Genomic DNA, 18492 nt, shown 5'->3' on the forward strand with positions numbered 1-18492 from the left:
CCTCCAGCAGGTACAGACCCATATCCCTCACTTCCTGCCCCCGTGGCACAGGCAGGGCCAAGGAATCCCTTTTATCACTGCGATAGGAAAGGGTTCTTTGAGACCCCAGAAATCCCCGAGCAGCCACTGCAGCAACCAACCCGCGCTGCTGTTCCCTGCCCCTACCCCCCATTGCCGGTCCCCACGATGTCCCACAATTGCCCACCTTGGCATCCAGGATGCTGGTTTCCACCCGGGCCACCCCCTGGTTCTCCCGGAACAGCTGGATCTTGCTGACCTTGCTGAACTCTGACAGCACGGTGGTGAGGTTGGTCTTCAGGTCGATGACGTGGCTGATGCCGTGCCGGGGGCCCACCAGCAGCGTGGTGGCTGGCTGCTTCTCGTCCTGGGTGCGACAGACAGACAGACAGATGTGAATAAATGCATCCCTGGGTCAGGGCTTGGGGCAGAGCTAGCCCTGAGGGAGAGGCAGCACCAGGACCCATCCCTGAGCTTCTCTGCAGAGCTGACAGCAGCACACATGGTGCCAGGGCCATTTCAGTTTCGAGCACTGCACTGACTGTCTGCATGAAATATTCAGGCCTGCTGGTGTCACTACAGCAGAGTAAGAGCATGTTACAAATCTGCCTGATCTGACACCGCCGCCGAGGGAGGGGAGCAGAGGAGGGAGCGAGGGACTGAATGCATTTAGAAGAGAAGAAAGACTGAAGGCTTTGTCGGAAATAGAGATCTTTCTTGTTCTGCTCTGCCCAGCGAGGATGCTCTATGGAGACCCAGAGGTGAGGAGGAGCTGGGCAGGCTGGTGCAGAAGAGAATAAGGGAATATTTTTTTTTACCACTCAGGTTGCAGTTCATATGGCTGAATAGATGGTTCATCTCCCAGCCTGGTTCACTCAGCAGACTTAGAGGCTTTGGTGTCAGAGGGGCAAGAAAAATTTAGGCACCTCCACAAAGGGCAGTTTTTCCAATGCTTTGCACGCAGGCAGGGTTGGGGGCATGGCTCCAGCCACAGAACTAACGTGATAACAGTGTGGTTATTGACCAATGCAATATGGTGTGTCCTTATTTCTTAGGAGCTCTGAGGCACGCTGGAAAAAACATCCATCAAAGACTGCAAGAAATTAAAGCTGGGGGGGGCAAAGCCAGGGAGCTGCTGAGCACTTGGGTGGGGGTGGGAGGGCAGGATGGCAGAGATGACACTTACATGGAGTCCCCTGGATGGGAGGTGGAGCGAGAGATGGAGATGGAGAGGTGAGGCAGGCAGCGAGGAGCCTATGCAGGTCCTCTGTTCTCCTGTTTGGCTTGGTGGCTTTCCTCCTGCCATGGAGAAAGTGAGGTGGCTTGGGTGAGAGATGGAGATGCTTCTGATGGAGGTGAAGGAGGAGTGAGGTGACAGCTTGAAGAGCCACCAAGCAGCAGTGGGACTGGGCTCATGGGGGTGGTGAGGCTGGATGAGCTATTTCCTGCTTGGACAAAAAGGGGACGGGTGGCCTTTGCCAAGAATCACTCTCATCCCAGTGAGAAACCAGCCTGCCCAGTGCCAGAGTGCTGCGAAGAGCATCCCAGCCAGATGGTGTGGACGGGGAACTGGAGGGATGTGAGTGTGGCACTACTGCAGCTGCACAGAGGTGCCAGCCCCTCCCAGCCCAAGCTACCATACCAGTCCCACGGTGCTGAAGAGAACCCCGGCGAAGGTGGGCAGCTCGTTCAGGATCCTCAGGTACTGCAGCTTTGCTTGGGCAGTGGAGACCTGGCCAAACACATCACACCGGCCATCACCACCACCTCCATGGCCACGTTGTCCCCCCACCGGCCACAAGAGCTCACCTTGGTGCCTCCAGGCTGGTTCTGGTGGGCTTTGAGCTGCTGGGAGAGCGATTTGCGGAGGCTCTTCTCCTTGACAAGCTGCAGCAGAGAGGGAGGCAGGAAGGGCTCCAGACCCCACTCCTTCCTGTGGGAAGATGTGAGGATGGAGACTCAGGGCTGCCCAGCTGGGGCACCCCACGCACTGAGGGGACAAGGATGGGGTTCCCCCACATGCCATCACCCTCCATCTGCACCCAAGGAGCTTTGTATGGACTGAAGAGCACGGGGCAGTTATGGCAGGGCTGAGCCACGGCTGCGAGGCTGGGACTGCGCAGCCACAGTGGCTTCTCCTTGCCTCTGATGCCAAGTGGGAAATCAGCCCGGGTTCCCATGGAGATGCTCCTGGCATGCATCTCCCCCAGCCCTGGCAAGGCTGAGCGCGTGGGCCCTGCGTGCTACGGGGAGAGGGACTCACTCCACGTTCTTGAGGGAGACCTTCTGGCTGGGCCGCGTGGCCGCCACGGTGATGTAGATGTGGAGGGCAGCCAGCCCCAGCAGCATCTCCGGCTTGGGGTCCATGCCAAAGCGCTCTCTGATCACGTCGTTGCGGCTCTGTGGTGAGGAGAAGTGTCCTCAGAGACCCATGGGGATGGGGCACCTGCCACCCTCCGCTCATGGGGAAGGAGCACGTTGAGTGCGATGGGGGGAAGCATTGTGAGGGCATCCTTGTCCCTACCTGGATGTAGAGGTACTCGAAGGCTGCCGGATCCCTGCGCAGCAGTTCCACTGGGTCTTTGGGGAAGAAGCTGACACGGAAGAGGCACCTCATGCCGTGGTAGTGCGTCCTCTGCACAACCTGGAGCAGATTGGGCAGTGAGCCCACGGGGCAAGCCCTGAGCTCCATCCTTTGGGAGAGGAACAACGCCGTGGGCTGAACCACCCCGATACCCTCCAGCCCCCAGAGGCTTACGTGGGCCAGGGGCTGCTTGTCCTGGAGCAGCAGGAAGCGATGGTTCTGCTCTGGGCTCGAGTACTCCAGGACCAGGGCGAAGTGCTCGATGTGCCTCAGGGACAGGCGGTCCTGCAATGTCACCATCACGTCCTGCAAATGTCACAGATGGGCTTGGGTGAGAAGCAGCATCTCCCTCTTCACAGGGGGCTGCAGTATGCATTGCATCAGGATGGCTGCTGCATGGTGGCAGCCCGGAGGCAGCTGAGTTCTGCCACTGTGGTGGTGCAAGGAAGCAAAAGGCTGAGAAAAATGGAGGAAAATGGAGAAGGGGGGCATCGATGTTGTGCTGGGGGAGGAGGGGGCAGGGGACCCACCTTCACGGTGGTTCGGCCATCGAATGTGAAGGACTTGATCTGCCCGTTCTCCAGAAAAACTTTCAGCACATTGGGAATGAGGAGGAGAGCTTCCTTCTTCAACATGTCCTGGAGGCAGGAGAGCAGGAGGAGGCAGAGGGAACAACTGTCAGTGATGAAGCATTGATGGTATTCTCTGCTTCCCTGAGTCTCCATGCTCAGAGGCACATTTCCCTTGAAAACCCATTGTCTCTGCGGAGTGTTTAACAGCACAGAGCTCGAGTGATTCAGCACTGCCTGATGGAGTCACCTGCCTGCTGCCAGCCGCAGTGGGAACCCAGCAGTATTTTGGCCAGGCACATCCCGGTGGGTGCCAGAGCTGCCTGGCAGGAGGGAGTGCTGGGAGAGCTCAGGGCTGACCCCCATTCCCAAACCCCTTTCCCAGCCCCTCCCCCTGCACAAGCACAAGCAGAAATGCTCAGGCCAGCTCACCCCTCAAGGGAGCTCCTTCAAAGCCTTTTGCCCTGGGCTTGGAGCCAGAACCCTTCCTTGGGTGGGTGCTGGCACTGCCCAGCGCCACTGATGGATGCCCAGAGGACCTCGAGTGGGAGCAGCTTTCTGTGGTAGCCTTTGGGGCTCCATCACAGAGGGGTGCAAGGGAAGAACAGCAGGCAGCACTTACTGGGTCCGTCTCGCCGACCGTCACCTGCTCTGAAAAGCGGACCTTTGCTGGGTTGGACCTCAGCTTTGCTTTCTTGGCTGCGCTGATGAAAGCGGATTTGGGGGACTGGAAAGAGAGCGAGAGGTAAATGGGTGTAAATGGTCCCTGCTCCCATGATGAGCTCCATGGGGCCCCTGCTGCCCGCTCTCACCTGGTGTGTGTGCAGGACCGTGAGGATGATGAAGTCTTTGGCCTTCCTGCGACAGAAAGGAGAAGTGAAGGAGGACGGCTTTGCTCAACATTCGGCCATGGCGAGCGCTCAGCCCTCCCAGGGAGGACGATGGACAAGGTGCTGCCCTCACCTGACGAGCTCAATGAACCTCTCTCTGGGGGCTTCGCTCACGTCCTCATCGTTGATGGCCAAAATCTGGTCTCCTGGCAGCAGTTTGTCCTCAGAGGGGCCACCTGCAGGGAGAGAGGGTCAGCACTGATCTGACCCAGGCGTGCTACTGCCAGCCAGAACGGCGGGATCCCAGCCACCTCCATAGTGTTTATCCCCGCACACAGCCATGGAGAGACTCTATGGACTCACCAGAGGGGACGGGAACATGGGGAGGGGGCTCTCCCAGCACACCCTACCTGCTGCCACCGAGCGCACCACCACGGGCTTCTCACTGCCGGCCACAAAGCCGAATCCGTAGCGGGGATGGCGCAGGACCGTCACCTGTCGGAGCGTGTCCGAAGGCAGCTGCCCACATTCCATATCATCGCCACACTCCTCCGGCATCACATGGCTGCAGAGCACAGAGGAGAGAGCAGGATGTAACACACGCCTGCTGCAAAAGCTGCTGCCCCTCACCATCCAGAGGATCCTGCCAATGGCAGCTCGGTGGGTGGCACCCTGAAGGTCCATCGCATCACCCCGTCCCATCCCAGCATCTCATCCCAGCAATTCTTTCTGTCCCTAATCTCAGATGCCCCCATGCAGACCCTTGCAACCTTTCATCCGGGTGGAATCTAATCCTAAAAGATCTGGATTAGGGCAGGCTCAGCCCTGGCTTCTCACAGAACTGAGTCTCCATCACCGGCCCTCATACAGCTGGGGCTGCGGCCGTCAGCGAGCAGGGAGCAGAGCTGGCGTGGGGCACAAAACCAAAGAGATGAGCATGCTGCTGTGTCTGTGCTGCTCACTGCTCGTTCCTGCCCAGACTATTTAGCCTGCTTAAAAAAGATCCTTCCCGGTCCTTTTTGGCAACACGTCAATTGTTCCGTCTCTTATCAGTTTAGGGCTTGACGCATCACCAGTCTAATCCAATCTGTCTGCATTTCTGACAGCCCCCTCCTGCTGCCAGCGCTGCGTGTTGGACCAGAGGGCACAGAGCAGCACCAGGGCACACACTGGCAGCCAAGCACCCCGAAGCTCTGAAGGAGCAGCTCTGGCTCCATCCCAGGGTAGGAACCGCAGAGAGGACGCGGTGCTCCTGCGGGAGCTTCCCAATGGGATGCAGCATCCCAACTCCCCCGCTGTGGGCTCTGTGCTGCCTCGTTAACTGCTCTGCTGTTCCCCACGAGCATTTCAAAAGAAGGAAAAAAAAAAAACAAAAAACCACACAACAAAAAAACAAGCAATAATTGTGTGAAGCGCACAATTCCGCCAATTTTCTTAAGTGGACGTTATCCAAAGCCATTGTCTGCTGCTGAAAAGTCTGCTGAACGTAACGCTGCATCTCCGGCACGCCTGGCAGAGCCAGGGAGGACGCCTGCAGTTTGCAGGGAGGGAGCTGGCTGCGGGAGACAGCAGAGCTGCTGGGCTGAGCAAAGCCCTCCCTGCGCTGCCCCAAACCTCCCCCTGCAGCCCCCAGCCTCACCCTTATGACCCCCAGCAGCACGAGGGCCTGTACTATCATCCGATGGTACAACAAACACAGGGATGCTCAGCACAATTGGAAACTGAGGCAGGGGTGTGCAAAGTCATCGGCAGGTCCTGCAGTCACAGCTGTGCAGCTAAAGCTGTTGGGTCTCCAGATCTGTCGTGGTGCATGCTGGCTGGCTGCAAAGTGGGAACTCTGCATCACCCCACGGCCACAGTGCACACATCAGCCCTGCTAAGCCTGCAGCTCCCAGAGGAACAGCCGCTGAATTACCATCAGAAAAAGGTGAGCAGGGAAATCTCTGCAGCTTAAAAGGACAAAAGGAGAAAAGCGCGCCTCATTCCAGCCATAACCAGGTCTGCCATCCAGTGCTCAAGGAAAGAGGGGAATAAAGCTCTGATACTGACAATAAAACTCCTTTCCCAGGCTCTTAAGCTGCTCCTCTCCTGATAAGACTTTGATGCTGCAGAAGCATTACCAGGAAATTAAATAAAAGAGGACCGGTGTCCTCGTGAGCACGACTTATCCGCCCTGGCAGAGCAGCAGCCTGCCCACCAGTGGGCACAACACGCCTGTCCAGCACCCCAGCTCTGATCACCCTTCCCGTGCTGGGCTGAGGGCACAGCACTTGCTTACCCTACACCACAGTGGTTGCACATCACCATGGGACCTGCCTTCAGCTGCCACACACCTGCCAGCACTGCTCATTTCCCCCACAGATACACACAGACGCGATGTGTGCATTTCTCATTTCCTACTACAATAAATCTGCTCCCTCCAAGGACTTTCTACCTCTGCTTTTAGTGCTGACCAGCAGGACGAAGCACCAGAACAAAGCAGTGCCTGGTCTGAAGCAGGAGCTCTGCATCTGCACTTGCACTGCATGCCAACAGGATGGCACCATTGGAAAACACGCTCTGCAGCTCAAGGAATAGTTCCTATCACCGCCACTGAGAAACAAAAAAAAAACAACAAAGCTCTTAAAACAGGCTGGGAGCACTCAGATAGATGTTCACACCAATTTGGTTCAAGTATTCTCTAAATTAAACAAATGCTAAAGTGTTTGGCTGGCTCTGGCTCAATGCACAGAGCACGGGAGAAGTTCCCCCTCCCATGCCCAGCTGTGCTGTGCTGGCAGACCCCTCCTGTCCCAGCAGGAGAGGGCAGAAACATCATGGAATGCAGCAGGGTGAGAAGGCACAGCTGCATCCCCAGCTCTGGGTAGGGCAGCAAGAAAAAGGTGGGAGGGAGAGGTTCTAGCCCCTCAGTAGTGGCTGGGTGGGTGCACACTGCACAGACGGAGCTCCAGGACTGGGTGCCAGCTCTCCTCCCCCTTCCTGTGCTGCCACAAACAGCCGAGAACAAACAGAACCTTTGGATTCCCGTCCCTCCTGCTGCAGAGCTCTGCCCGGCTCCTCCATCTGCTGGGCTGCAGTTGGTGAACGGCTTGTGAGGCATGTGGGATCCTGAGTGTGTGTGCAAGAGGCAGGAAATGCCATGGAATGGGCCAAGAGCTGTTTTATGGGGAGCATATGGCAGCTCCAGCCCTGCACACTGGTCTCCAACCCAGAGGGAGCCCACAGCACTCGTACAGCTGGGGACCAGCAGCAGGACAGGCAGAGCTGGATGGGGACAGCTAAAGAAGGCAGCGACCCAGGCTTCACGTCTGAGTTCTACAAGGATGCTGCACGTAGCCCTGCCACATGGCCTGGAGCTTTGTTACCCCACGTGCTCTGTCTATGATTGCACTTTTGGTGTTAGGGAGCAATTTATAAACCAGCAGAGCTCTTCACAAGGGCTCACCAGGTTCAGCATCACTGCTGGAGCCGGGTCTGTACTGGTACAGACTTGTGTCAAGCCAGGTGCCAGGTGGTGACTGTTCCAAGGGAGAAATGCTTGGGTTTTTTAGGGCAGGAACAAGCAGGCGGTGAGCAGCATCCCTGGAGCTGCCAGAGGAGCCAGTAAGGCAGCCAAACACAGCTGTAAATAAGAAAGCAGCAGACACAGCTCTCTGCTGCTCAGCCTGCAGCTTCATAAATGGTACTGGCATCTGGGCGAGAGGCAGAGAGCAGGAGGGAGCTCTGCCAAGTAGGAACTGCAGGAGCTGTGAAAGCATTGAGGGTGGTGGAGAGGGGAGGAGATGGGTTCAGACTCCTCACCCCCCCCCAGAAGGGAGGTTTTGCCTGCTGCTGCCTGGGTGCAGAAGGGAAGTGGGAGAGGAGCCATTCCCAGAGAAACACTGGTAATTAACACAAAATACAGCCAGCAGAGATGGCTGCACCCAACCTCCAGAGAGGCGCAGGTCAATGGAAAAAACAGCTTCTGCACAGGGAGAGGCTGCACCAACCTGAGTGCTGTGAAGCCCTTTGAAAACATACAGAAGCATTACAGACAATGAGGAGAGCTGCCCCCACGGCACCTTGCAAAGGCAGATGTCCACAAACAGCATTTTCCCCCACTAAGTGAAAGGCTGGGAGAGGAGATGCGGAAAAGGGAACAGAAAGGAGGCTGTAAAGACAGGCTGACCCCCGGCAGGGAGCCAGCACCACGTGGGAGCGAAGGGCATCAGCACAATAAGGTTTAAAACATGCAAAAAAAAAAAAAAGGGCTTTGCCACCCAGCCTGGAACTCGCTGCCCTGAGTTGCTGGGGGGGGGCTGTAAATTCAAGTGGGTGTGAAAAGCAATTTCCAGCTACTAAAGCCCTGAGGCTCAACATCTGCTTCTGGAGCTGCTGCACTACTGCACTGTGCCAAAACCTGGGGGGGATTTTCCAGCAGGATGAGCCAGCAGGGATGACCCCCTCCCCACGCCTGCCCACCAGCTGTGTACCCACCTGCACGTATCTGGCTGCTGCTGCTGTGGGCTCCTCGAGGCGCATGCGAGCGTGGCAGGGATGTGGCCCCACGTGCACCAGTCCCAGAGCTTTCACCAGGCAGCTGTGCCCAAGGGCAGGTGCTGGTTGGTGGCACCACGGGGCAGATGGACCCTGCAAGGACAAAGAACGTGTGTGTGAGATGCTGATGCATGGGGACAAGCCAGCATCCCGTGCCACCTGTCTGAGTGCCTCCCATAGACATCAAGCTGCTTCATCTGTGTGGGGTTTCCACACTGCTGCAGACTTTGTTTTCCTATATATGCAAATTGCTTTTATCTGGGGGCTCCCAGCGTTTTCTCCTCCCATTCTCCTTACGATTTTTGGCTATTGAAGAGATTTTGTTCTCCTCAGACATACAGAAGCACCTTGCTGAGAAGAGGATCAAAGCAAAATCTCTCTGAAACACTATCAGGAGGCAGGGGAGCTGCTGCCACAAGGCTGCCAGCAAAACCCTTCCAGTATTTAAGGATTATAAACAGAAGGAGAATCAACTTTTTACATGGGTAGATGGTGATAGGACAAGGGGAAATGGTTTTAAGTTGAACGAGGGAAGATTGAGGTTGGATGTCAGGGGGAAGTTCTTTACAGAGAGAATGGTGAGGTGCTGGAACAGCTGCCCAGAGAGGCTGTGGATGCCCAGTCCATCCCTGGAGGTGTTCAGGACCAGGTTGGATGGGGCCCTGGGCAGCCTGGGCTGGTTCCACATCTGGAGGTTGGTGTCCCTGCCTGTGGCAGGGGGGTTGGAACTTGATGATCCTTGAGGTGCCTTCCAACCCAAGCTATTCTATGGTTCAGTGAAACCCCACTGAGCAGATCCCAGCTGGCTGTGTGGGGCCGGGCTGTCCTGGCTGGGGCTGAGATGCTGCGTTGGCCCCAGGGATGAAGGCAGCGCTCCTCTTCTCCCTGCCAGGCAAAGGCATTGCCCTCGCCATCGCCAATTTCCAGGCTCTCACCTGCAGACCAGTTGCCCAGTGGGCACCCACACATCCCCTTGTTGTGGCATTGGTTTTCCTTCTCCCTTTCCCCTCAGGTCTCACTCACTCACAAGTTGGTGTAGACGCACGGCGCTTGGTGCTCCGGGGGCTGCAGCGGGAGGCTCGGACGTGGCACCTCTCTTGGTGGCTCAGGCAGCAGCGTCTGCAAAGAGGGGAGATGGCCCTGTGTCACCAGCAGTGCTGCTGGCAGCCAGTCCCAAGCAGTGGTGGCCAGACCCAAGCAGTGGTGGCCAGACCTATGGGCTGCCAGCCATGTGCAGGTGCCTGAAATGTTCGAAGGGACAACCTGGAACAAGCTTTTGAGGGTAAGTTTTGTTCCCTTCCAAAGGTAGAAGGGAGAAGTTGGTTTCCAGCCCTGCCACCGTGACTCTGAGCACAGCATTTTTTCCACCCCTCCGTGATCCTCCACTGAAGGCAGTGCAGAGGCACCTCGGGATGCTCAGAGGCATTTTTCTCTCTGTGATGACTGTGGGGACACAGCAAACAGGCAACACCGGGCTAAAAACGAACAGAAGGGGATTAATGAGAGACAAGAAGCAATGAAACAGAATTTGCAGCACTTTTCTCCTTTACTCCCTCAGCTGGGTAACGTGTGCTTTGGGTGAGATACAGCGCAGTTAATGCCAGTTTCAACCTCCTCGACCTTCATGTTGCACAAAGTTGGCTTTCTGGAGTGGCTGCAAACAAACAGCTCGGCCACAGTGGGGAGCAAGGCAGCCTGCCCCACACAGGGCACTGTCCGGGTATGTCAGTACCCTTTTCTCCCCCTTTTCCTCCTTTTGCTCCCCCACGTGTGTCTGGATGTGAGGCAAAGGACTGTGGAGGAGCTGGCCCAGAGAAGGGAGGAGCAATTTATGACTGCGTATGAAGTCCAGGGGGGAGTTAAATAAAGAGTGGAGAGTTATGGATCGCTTCTATTCCATTATCGAGAGGGCACAATCTGTCTGAATGGGAAGATTCAGGAGGCTGTCAGCCCGTCTCTCCCGGTGTGGCAGAAAGCGGCTTGAAAATCCAATCACCCGCCTTCCTTCAGGCCCTCCCGAATCCCAGGACTTTCACTCGGGATTTACAGAGAGCAATTTGCTCAGCTGACAGCTTGCCAGGGCTTTAGGGGACCGCTGCTTCCCTCTGGCACAGCGCAACACAGAGAGGGGAGAGCTGCAGGATCAGCACCGTCCCCATCCCTGTGCCACCGTGGGGCCACCTGGGGCTGAATGCAGAAGCCCCTGAGATAGGATCACCTCTCTGCCTCTGCCAATCTGCTCCTTGCAGAGCCAGCCTTGCCCTGCGCAGGGACGAACAGCAGCCAACACTGTGTATCCCATCCTGGGGTAGGGCTGAGGGGACACCTCCATGAGCAACGCCAAGCTGAGGAGTGGCTGTCATCAGCCCTAACCAGCACTACAGTGACGATCACAGCACACGAGCTCACTGCCCACCCTTGCTGGGAGACCTTTTGATGCTCCGAGGCTCAGTAAAACCCTTGAGCTGATAGCAGATAAAGGCAACATCACCAAAAAGTACTAAAAGAGGGAAGGGGTGGGGGGGAGCTTTGAGCACGACGCTTTTCTGCCTGGGGCTGCTGGCATTTCCAGTAGAGAGGCTTACCATAGACTTGCTTATAATCTCTTTACAACCTGCAATGAAGCCGTCCCTGGAGCAGGCTCACTAACACGGCGTACGTCCCAGGTAGCCAGCTCTATATTTAGAGGCACAGTCACCCACGCACACCGTGTTCCACACGTGGTGTGTACAAACGTTGCACCGAAACGCAGCCTTGGGAGACGGCGTCTGCCTGTTTGTCGACAGGAGGCACAGCTCACCAGCAGCACGGCTCCTCACCCACCCGTCACCATCACACGGAGCTGCTCCTGCAGTGCTATGTATGCCCACGGTCCCCAGGGGATGCACGCACACGTGGTCCCCCAGGGGGATGCAGGCAGCAGGAGGGATGCAGGGGCATGCGGTCCCCTAGTGGGATGCGAGGCTCCAAGGGATGCAGGCACATCCAGTCTGTGCGTGGGGCACGAGCCTGTGGTGCTCACGAGATGCAGGGACAGTCCCCTGTGGGACACAGCTGGCCCTTTCCCAGCAGAGCCTGCTCCCCGTTACACAGCACATCTGCTCCAACACCAGGTAGGGAGACCCAGAGACAAGTGCAGGAGTGGGAAACACAACCTTGCTTCCAAACCTACACTCAGGAGCCTCCAGGCACTCAAAGGCCATCACCATCCTGCAGCACACCCAACGACCAGAAAGAGCCACGTCTTTTAACAGGGCTGTGCCGTTCTGCTGGCCACCACACAGCTCCATCCCCAACCCACAGCTCACGAGGGAGATGGCACTGTGGCTCCTGCAATGCTTGCAGCTCCGTGTTGGCGCATCACAGCCTTCCTGCTGCACAGGGATCTGGTGATGCTCTGCGTTCCTGCAGACGCTGTAGCAATTAGCTTGATCAGCCCATGCAAATCAGTTGCTATTTGAAACCAGCCGTATTTAACCTGTCGCACACGGGATTTGCCTCGCCAAGTTTTCACACAGATCAATCTCTGTGCTTTCAGGTGTGAGAGGCGATGGGGACCAGGTCCCCCCCATGCTCACTCCTTGGCTGTGCCAGGGGACAGCGGCTGCTGCGGGCAGCCACAATTCCTCAACGTCGCTGCTCCTGAGCGAGGTGACGTACATTCCAGAAACAAAGGGGCTCAGGCTCTGAAAAATCATCTCCTGTGGCAATGGATTATGTAATTAGATCATTCCAGTCATTTAGAGGAGCGTTTGGAGAACGGAATTCACACAATTTAGCCTCTGGTATCACCCAGTTCAGAAGGAGAGCCCCTCCGAGGCAGCCCGGTTTGAATATGCAAATCCACCATGCACAAGAACATTCATTTTGTAAGATGCAAGCCCTAAAAGCAACGCCAGTTTTCATCCATTTCTGGCTGACATTTCGTTTAATAGGCGATTAATTTGCCCCAGCATCCCCAGCAGTGTTAACAACTGCCTCTTCGACCTCCCGTAATGCAGCGCCATCACCTTCCCCCGCTGGGATTGAACCCAAATCCTCATTATCTGTCCTGTAGCTAACGAGCTCCCCGGGGCAGGGACTGTCCCAGTGGCTGTGCAGGCTGCTGGCCCTACCAGTGGTGACCATGCTGCTCCAGATGTGACCCCAGCACTCACACCAGGAACGGTTCCCTACGGTGTGTGAGGGACAGCCAGGTCCTTCAGCACACACCAATAGCCCCAAACGGATGGATGACCCCCACACTTCAACCCTTGGGCCCGATCCTTTCAAGGACCAGCATCAGGAATGCCTGAATGCTCCTCACAGAGGACAGGGGCACCTGAGCACCCAGGAGAGCCTGGCTGAAGGGAGAGGGTGCCCCAGGGGAGCCCAGCCCACGCCTCTCTCCCCTCCAACCACTCCACTCGCCTCGGCTTTTTTTCCCTCTTCTCTCCAATTCATCTTTTTGACATGTTCAATGATGCTCCCGCAGACTGCAAACAATAGAGACAGAGTTTCAGCCAAGGCAATTTCAGAGCTGATTCAAAGCTCAAATCACCTGGGCACGGAGCAGCCAAGGGCAGACGGCTCAGTGAGGGGGGGAGCAGCGAGGTGCCCCGTTCCCACTGCACAGGGAGGAGATCGGAGCCTCCAGCCCTCCCCTGCTTGCCCCACGATGTTCTCCAGACCCTGCTGGCACCGTTTCCCCCCCCCCTTGCAGCCCCCTGTCCCGCTGGGTGCTGCGGTGCAGCGGTCTCTCACATCTGCAGCTCTAAGTCACTGCCCGCCAGCTCTGTGCTCTGCATACCAAGCACCAGCTTTTGCTTCTCCGACCTTCCAGCCCTGAGGAGCAACCTGAGCTTCCCAGGCAGAGATTTTCATTTTTTTCTCCCCGCAGACACTACGTGAAAGAACTGGGACGGATGGACAGACAGGTGGGGAGAGGCGGGTGATGAGCGGATTTCTGCCGAGCGAATATATCATATCTGAACTCCTAACAACAGGCACAATCCTCAGCATGACTCAGCCTGGGCACACGTGCTGCTTCCCCTCCCCACATCCCCACGGCTCAGCCACCATCCCAGGAGGAGCAGGCAATGGCTGCAAGCCCGCTGCCCACCCAATGGGCAGGTAGAGCCGAGGTGCTGTGTGCCAAAGTGCAGCGCACGTGGAGCGGGGCTTGGAGCTGTGCAGGAGGAGCAGTGCGTGCTGACACCTTGCTTGCCTCGTGGAAGCAGCTGTCAGAGCCCGTCTCGTTCCAGCTCCCTGCCCCGGTAATGTTGCTTACTGTTTGCAGGGCTGCTTTGTGTCTATTTGGTGCTGATGAGGTTTGAGCAGTGGGAGTTTGATGCCAGAGGAAAGCACAGCCCAGCTGGGCAGAGCAGCGGGAAGCGTGGCACCAGTGACCCCTCACGTGCCCATCTCCAGCTGGGGACCCTGCTCACATCCCCATCTCGTCCCCCAGCCAGCTCATCTCTCTCAACAGCGCAGACACAGAGCTGAGCATCACTGTGAGGGCACGCCTTCAAACCCACAGCCCTTCCTGCTCCTGGGAATGAGGTACCCATGCTGCCTGTTTACAATACACACTGCGGTGCGGGCGCCAGTGACTGACAGCTCTGATGATGGCACATCAGCTCTGGCTGTCCCAGGAGGACCCATCAAGCTGTCACACAGCATTAGCTGCAACACAGCCCTGTATGAAGCGCTGCAACCTGCACCGCCCTGTGCCCTGGGATGTCCCCATCCCCATCACAACGCCTGCTGTCACTTGTGCCCCCGAGCCCTGCAGCGTGAACTACACGGATCTGCCTGCAGCACCACTAATGCAATTTCACCAAGGGCGATTGAAGCAAACCCATTTTGCTGCACACCACTGGAAGGGTGGTGGTGTGGCACAGCACGGTGTGGCAGCTCCCCAGAGCATGGTGCCGATCTGCAGCACCCGTGTAAGCACTGGGGAACATCACAGAGCTGTGCCTCGGTCCTCATCTGCAAGCAAAACCGCTGCCTGTGATCCTCACAGCTGTCACCTTGGTGCTTTTGGTGAATGACAATTCACGCCTGCTCACAGAAACATATCAGATGTCTTTGTATGTCCCGAGTTGTACGCAGGAGCAAATGATGAAGTGTGGCCTCGGGAGCTCACCGCCCCTCTGCCTGCCTGCTCACATCAGTGAGGTTAAGCACTGCTGGCTGCGTGGGCACCTGCTGGGCAGAGGCCAGCACAGGGACAGCCACAGCCCTGTGATGCTCCCAGTTTGACTGAGAGCACCAAAGTCACCCCCAGAGACTCAGACCCATGGAGACGCCAATACACAAGAGCAGCCATGGACACAGCAAGATATGTGCAAAGCCCCTCCTGCTTCTCACCTCACTGCCCACATTAAAATCCTCCTTCTAGCCCGCAAAAAAAAAAAAAAAAAGGGAATGAAAACAACAAGGAAAACGGAGCGCTCTCAGCAGATGAGCCAGTTGGTCCTTAATGCATCCTGGCTGTCAGCAGTGCGTTGTCACAGGGAGATGGGAGCTGTGAATCACGTCACAGTGTGAGGACAAGGACTGGATCTGTCTTGGGGGGCTGAGAGGCTCTTGAGCTGGTTGCCAAGGGGGGGAAGAGTAGGAAGGGAGGTGGCACCCCACCCCTAGAGGTCCCCCTGTGGCACCCGTCTGCTGCGGTCACAGCATCCCCCACCATGCAACACAGGGACAGGAGCCTCAGGTCACAGCTGCTGCAGGGGGAACAGGCTGGTGCCTGGGAGGACAGACAGCTCATCTGAGTCACGTGCTATCATTCTTCCACTTGCCACAAAACCAATTATCCTCCTTGCAATTAAAAAGGAGGAGAAACAGAACCTTCCAACTTGGAGCATCTGCAAATCCTGGAGCCCGGCTGGTCCTGCTGCCCGGCCACCCGCAGCATGGCTGGCTGCTGCGAGAGGGTTTGGCTTTGTACAGCATGACGTGGGGTCAGGGAGCACCTGTGTGTGTGAGAAGTCAAGGTCTGGGGGCAGAGGACACAACAGGGGGCAGAGAGGACACAACACTACTGACAGAGATGCTCCCACATCCCCTCAGAGCTGTGCCTGGGGCCGTCTCTTACTCCCTATACTGGACTGGGAGGTGGATCAGATCCTTCACGGCCATGAGCAGGGCTGTGCAACCAAACTACGCATGGATAGCAGGACACCAAGCCCATGGTGTTACTCAGTGCCCTCTTGGGAAGCAGCCTGTGCTGGAACTTAAGTAGCAAACAGCATTTTCCTTAGCAGCAGAGCCAGCAGAAACACCTGAGCCACAAAAGGCATTTCCACCAGCATCCCCTGTAAACGATTGTCAGGTGAAGACGCAAGTAATGAAGTGCTGCCATCCCAAATGGATCTCTGAGACAGACCGGATGCCAGCACAACACCTCCTAACCACGCGTCCCAACATCGCTTTATTGGTTTTGTAAAACCCACACACAGCGCGCCGCCTTCGCCAGCATCCCTGCTGACACCTCATTTGCAAGAATATTGCTGGGGGCAGGTAAACACAGCCGAGTTATTAGTGTCAGCATTATCTGACACAGTCTAGCTAGGACCTCATCCTGTGAGAGCAGGTAGTAAGGGAAGGCATTGCCACAAAGATCACATCCCCAAAAGGCTGAGAAGAGGCAAACGCTGGCATCCTCCTCTGACAAGAGCATGGCACTGCCTGCAGCTCCTGCCCCTGCACTGAGAGGTCTTCTCCTGCCTGCCTGCACAGACCACAGGCTGAAGGAGCATCACCAAACCACTTATCTTCAAAGTGCCCGAGCAACCAGAGCCTGAGAGCCAGAGCGTTCTGCAGGGAGAAGCAGCAAAGTGGCAGGAGGGGAACCACTGGGTCATTAGAAGTGCATCCTGCTAATGGGAAAGGGAATTGAGTGTTTCCCAGGGAGCTTGGTGCTGGGATCTGGACTTAGCAGTATCGTTCCTTGGGGACTGCAAAGACAACGTGAACTCCAGGGGGATTAAATCTGGAGAGAATATCATCAGCACCATAGGAGGAACTGCTCACAGAACTACCTGCTAAGGTTTAGGAAGATAAACAATGTGAGATTGCACAGAGATAAAGCAAGACTTAAGGCATCCGGGGAGATAGTCAGTGTGGAGACACGCACAGCCTCTGCTCCCTGGGGCTGGTTGTGCAGGAGCAGGATTGGAGGTTGGAAAAGGTTAACAAATGGGTGCTGAGTTGCACAGCAAAGGCATTCTGCGAGCAATGCCAGTGCAGGGAAGCAGGACAAACTGCTCCTGCTGGCAGGAGGACGGGGGAACGGCACAGCTCTGGAGCCCTCAGTCCCTGCTTAGCAGTCAGGTCAGTCAGTGCCAGCTTGCAGCCTGCACGAGGACACAGTGTTTTTCTCTTACAGTCACCAAGCGCAGTGGCTTTGCTGCCTGTCCCCTGCCCACAGGCACCCCAGGACCTGCTGGAAGCATGCGTGGGCTTCACAGGAGCAAGGAGCAGAAATAACTCGGAGCCAGAACAAGCTGCAAGTCCCTACATTTAATGGGCAGAAACAGCTCGTGAGCCTACAGAGAGCTGGCTGCCCATCAGCCCTATGCCCACGGTCTGGGTACCCCTCGGTACTGCCAGGACCCACACTTGCTGCTGTTCTCCCGGAAGCGTGGCCACTTGAGAGCTGCCCTTGGGATGAGTCGTGCTGCAGCTGGCACGCAGGCACACGGAGTGGCTGTCACTGACACTGACCCCCAGTGCCAGGGAAGTCCCCCACAGAGTGGAAACAGAGGCACAGGTGAGGAAAGGCTGTGGTGCAGAAGCCCACGTCCTCCGCTCGTTCAGGATGTGCAGAAGCAGAGTGCTAAAGGCTGCCTTGTGCCCCCCTACCTCAGTGTTGGCATTCCTGAGGCAGCAGGCAGCCAACCCTTCAGGGACCACCTCCTAACCTGGCCTCAAAGACAGAATAAGCCCCTCCAAAGTGATGGGATGATAAGTACCTCTTCAGAAAGGGAGCAATTACAACACAACACAGCTTATGCAAATACCTTGGTTACCAAAACGATGCTCCCTGAATACTGAGTAGGAAAGGAAAGAGCCACGATGAAGGAAAATTTGTTTAGCTATGAACTGCATGACGTGCCTTCAAAGAACTGGGATGTGAGATTGGCCTTCCTCGGGCAGCAGGGCTTTAAGAGGACATCCCCACACACCCGGTGTGACAACAGGGAGAGGAGAGTGCTTGGCATTTCGTTTTCCTCCCAGAATACTTCAGGGAAGTAAGCATTGCTCCCGTTTGAAAACTGGGGAAGCTCAAACCCCCTGCACCATACTGCTTCCTACCTGCACAAACCATTCCTGAACTGGTGAATGTTGATGACTCAACATGAGAGGATGGAGATGCTGGGGCCAGCTGTGTTTGCAGAGGAGATCCAAAGAGATGTAAGATCGAGGAGCAAAACTTCACGGGCTTCCGCAGATCAGCGGAGGCAGTGGAAGCCAATGGAGGCCAGGCAGTGCTGGGGTTTCTTCCCAGAAACCCACCAAGCAGAGGCTCAGCTTTTCACTGCCTGCATGGATCTTCAGACCCCATCGGCTGTGCTGCCAGCACACCTCATCCTGCCTGCAGGGAGTCACTCACCAAGTCCCACTGATGTTGCATGGGGAGAAAGGGCAGCTAGCAACGCAAGGCATGCCAGCAGAGCAGCTGCTCGCTACTCATTCCTACCCCCAGCAAGCAGAGAAGCCATAAGTCAGCAGGAATGCTCTTCACATCATCCCCACGCTGCTGTTGTACGCTCTGACGCCAGGCAGATTTATGGGCACTGCTGAGCCGGACCGGCAGCCCAGCGTCGCGTCCTGCAGCACACGGCGGGTGGCAGGCAGCAGCAGTTGCCACAAGCAAAGGCCTCTGAGCACAGTGCTGGCAGCCCCCTCCCATCAGAAGCACAGCCCCTTGGTGAGCATTGCAGCCATGGCATCTGCGGTCCAG

At 56.6% G+C, this 18492-nt stretch overlaps 1 protein-coding gene across 7 annotated transcripts in view; it reads right to left on the reverse strand.

Annotated features, from left to right (window-relative positions):
* Positions 1-18492, reverse strand: part of FRMPD3 (FERM and PDZ domain containing 3) — a 54896-nt gene that overhangs the window by 14019 nt on the left and 22385 nt on the right. For 5 of the 7 annotated variants that reach the window (XM_090150455.1, XM_090150458.1, XM_090150456.1 and 2 more), the window contains exons 2-14: positions 9565-9656; positions 8478-8630; positions 4412-4566; positions 4135-4237; positions 3984-4029; positions 3794-3898; positions 3133-3240; positions 2777-2908; positions 2543-2662; positions 2282-2418; positions 1828-1951; positions 1661-1750; positions 206-385 (exon numbers count right to left, since the gene is read on the reverse strand). In XM_090150455.1, coding sequence (XP_090006581.1) covers positions 206-385; positions 1661-1750; positions 1828-1951; positions 2282-2418; positions 2543-2662; positions 2777-2908; positions 3133-3240; positions 3794-3898; positions 3984-4029; positions 4135-4237; positions 4412-4559 — 1293 coding nt within the window. In that variant the 5' untranslated portion in view covers positions 4560-4566; positions 8478-8630; positions 9565-9656. Of the gene's footprint in view, positions 1-205; positions 386-1204; positions 1318-1660; positions 1751-1827; positions 1952-2281; positions 2419-2542; positions 2663-2776; positions 2909-3132; positions 3241-3793; positions 3899-3983; positions 4238-4411; positions 4567-7446; positions 7624-8477; positions 8631-9564; positions 9657-18492 lie in introns of those variants that run through there. The other 2 variants (XM_090150460.1, XM_090150461.1) reach the window with 2 other exon arrangements.

This window comes from Phasianus colchicus, chromosome 14 (assembly GCF_987193195.1).
Source record: "Phasianus colchicus chromosome 14, bPhaCol1.hap1.1, whole genome shotgun sequence".
In the NCBI taxonomy this organism is placed as follows: domain Eukaryota; kingdom Metazoa; phylum Chordata; class Aves; order Galliformes; family Phasianidae; genus Phasianus; species Phasianus colchicus.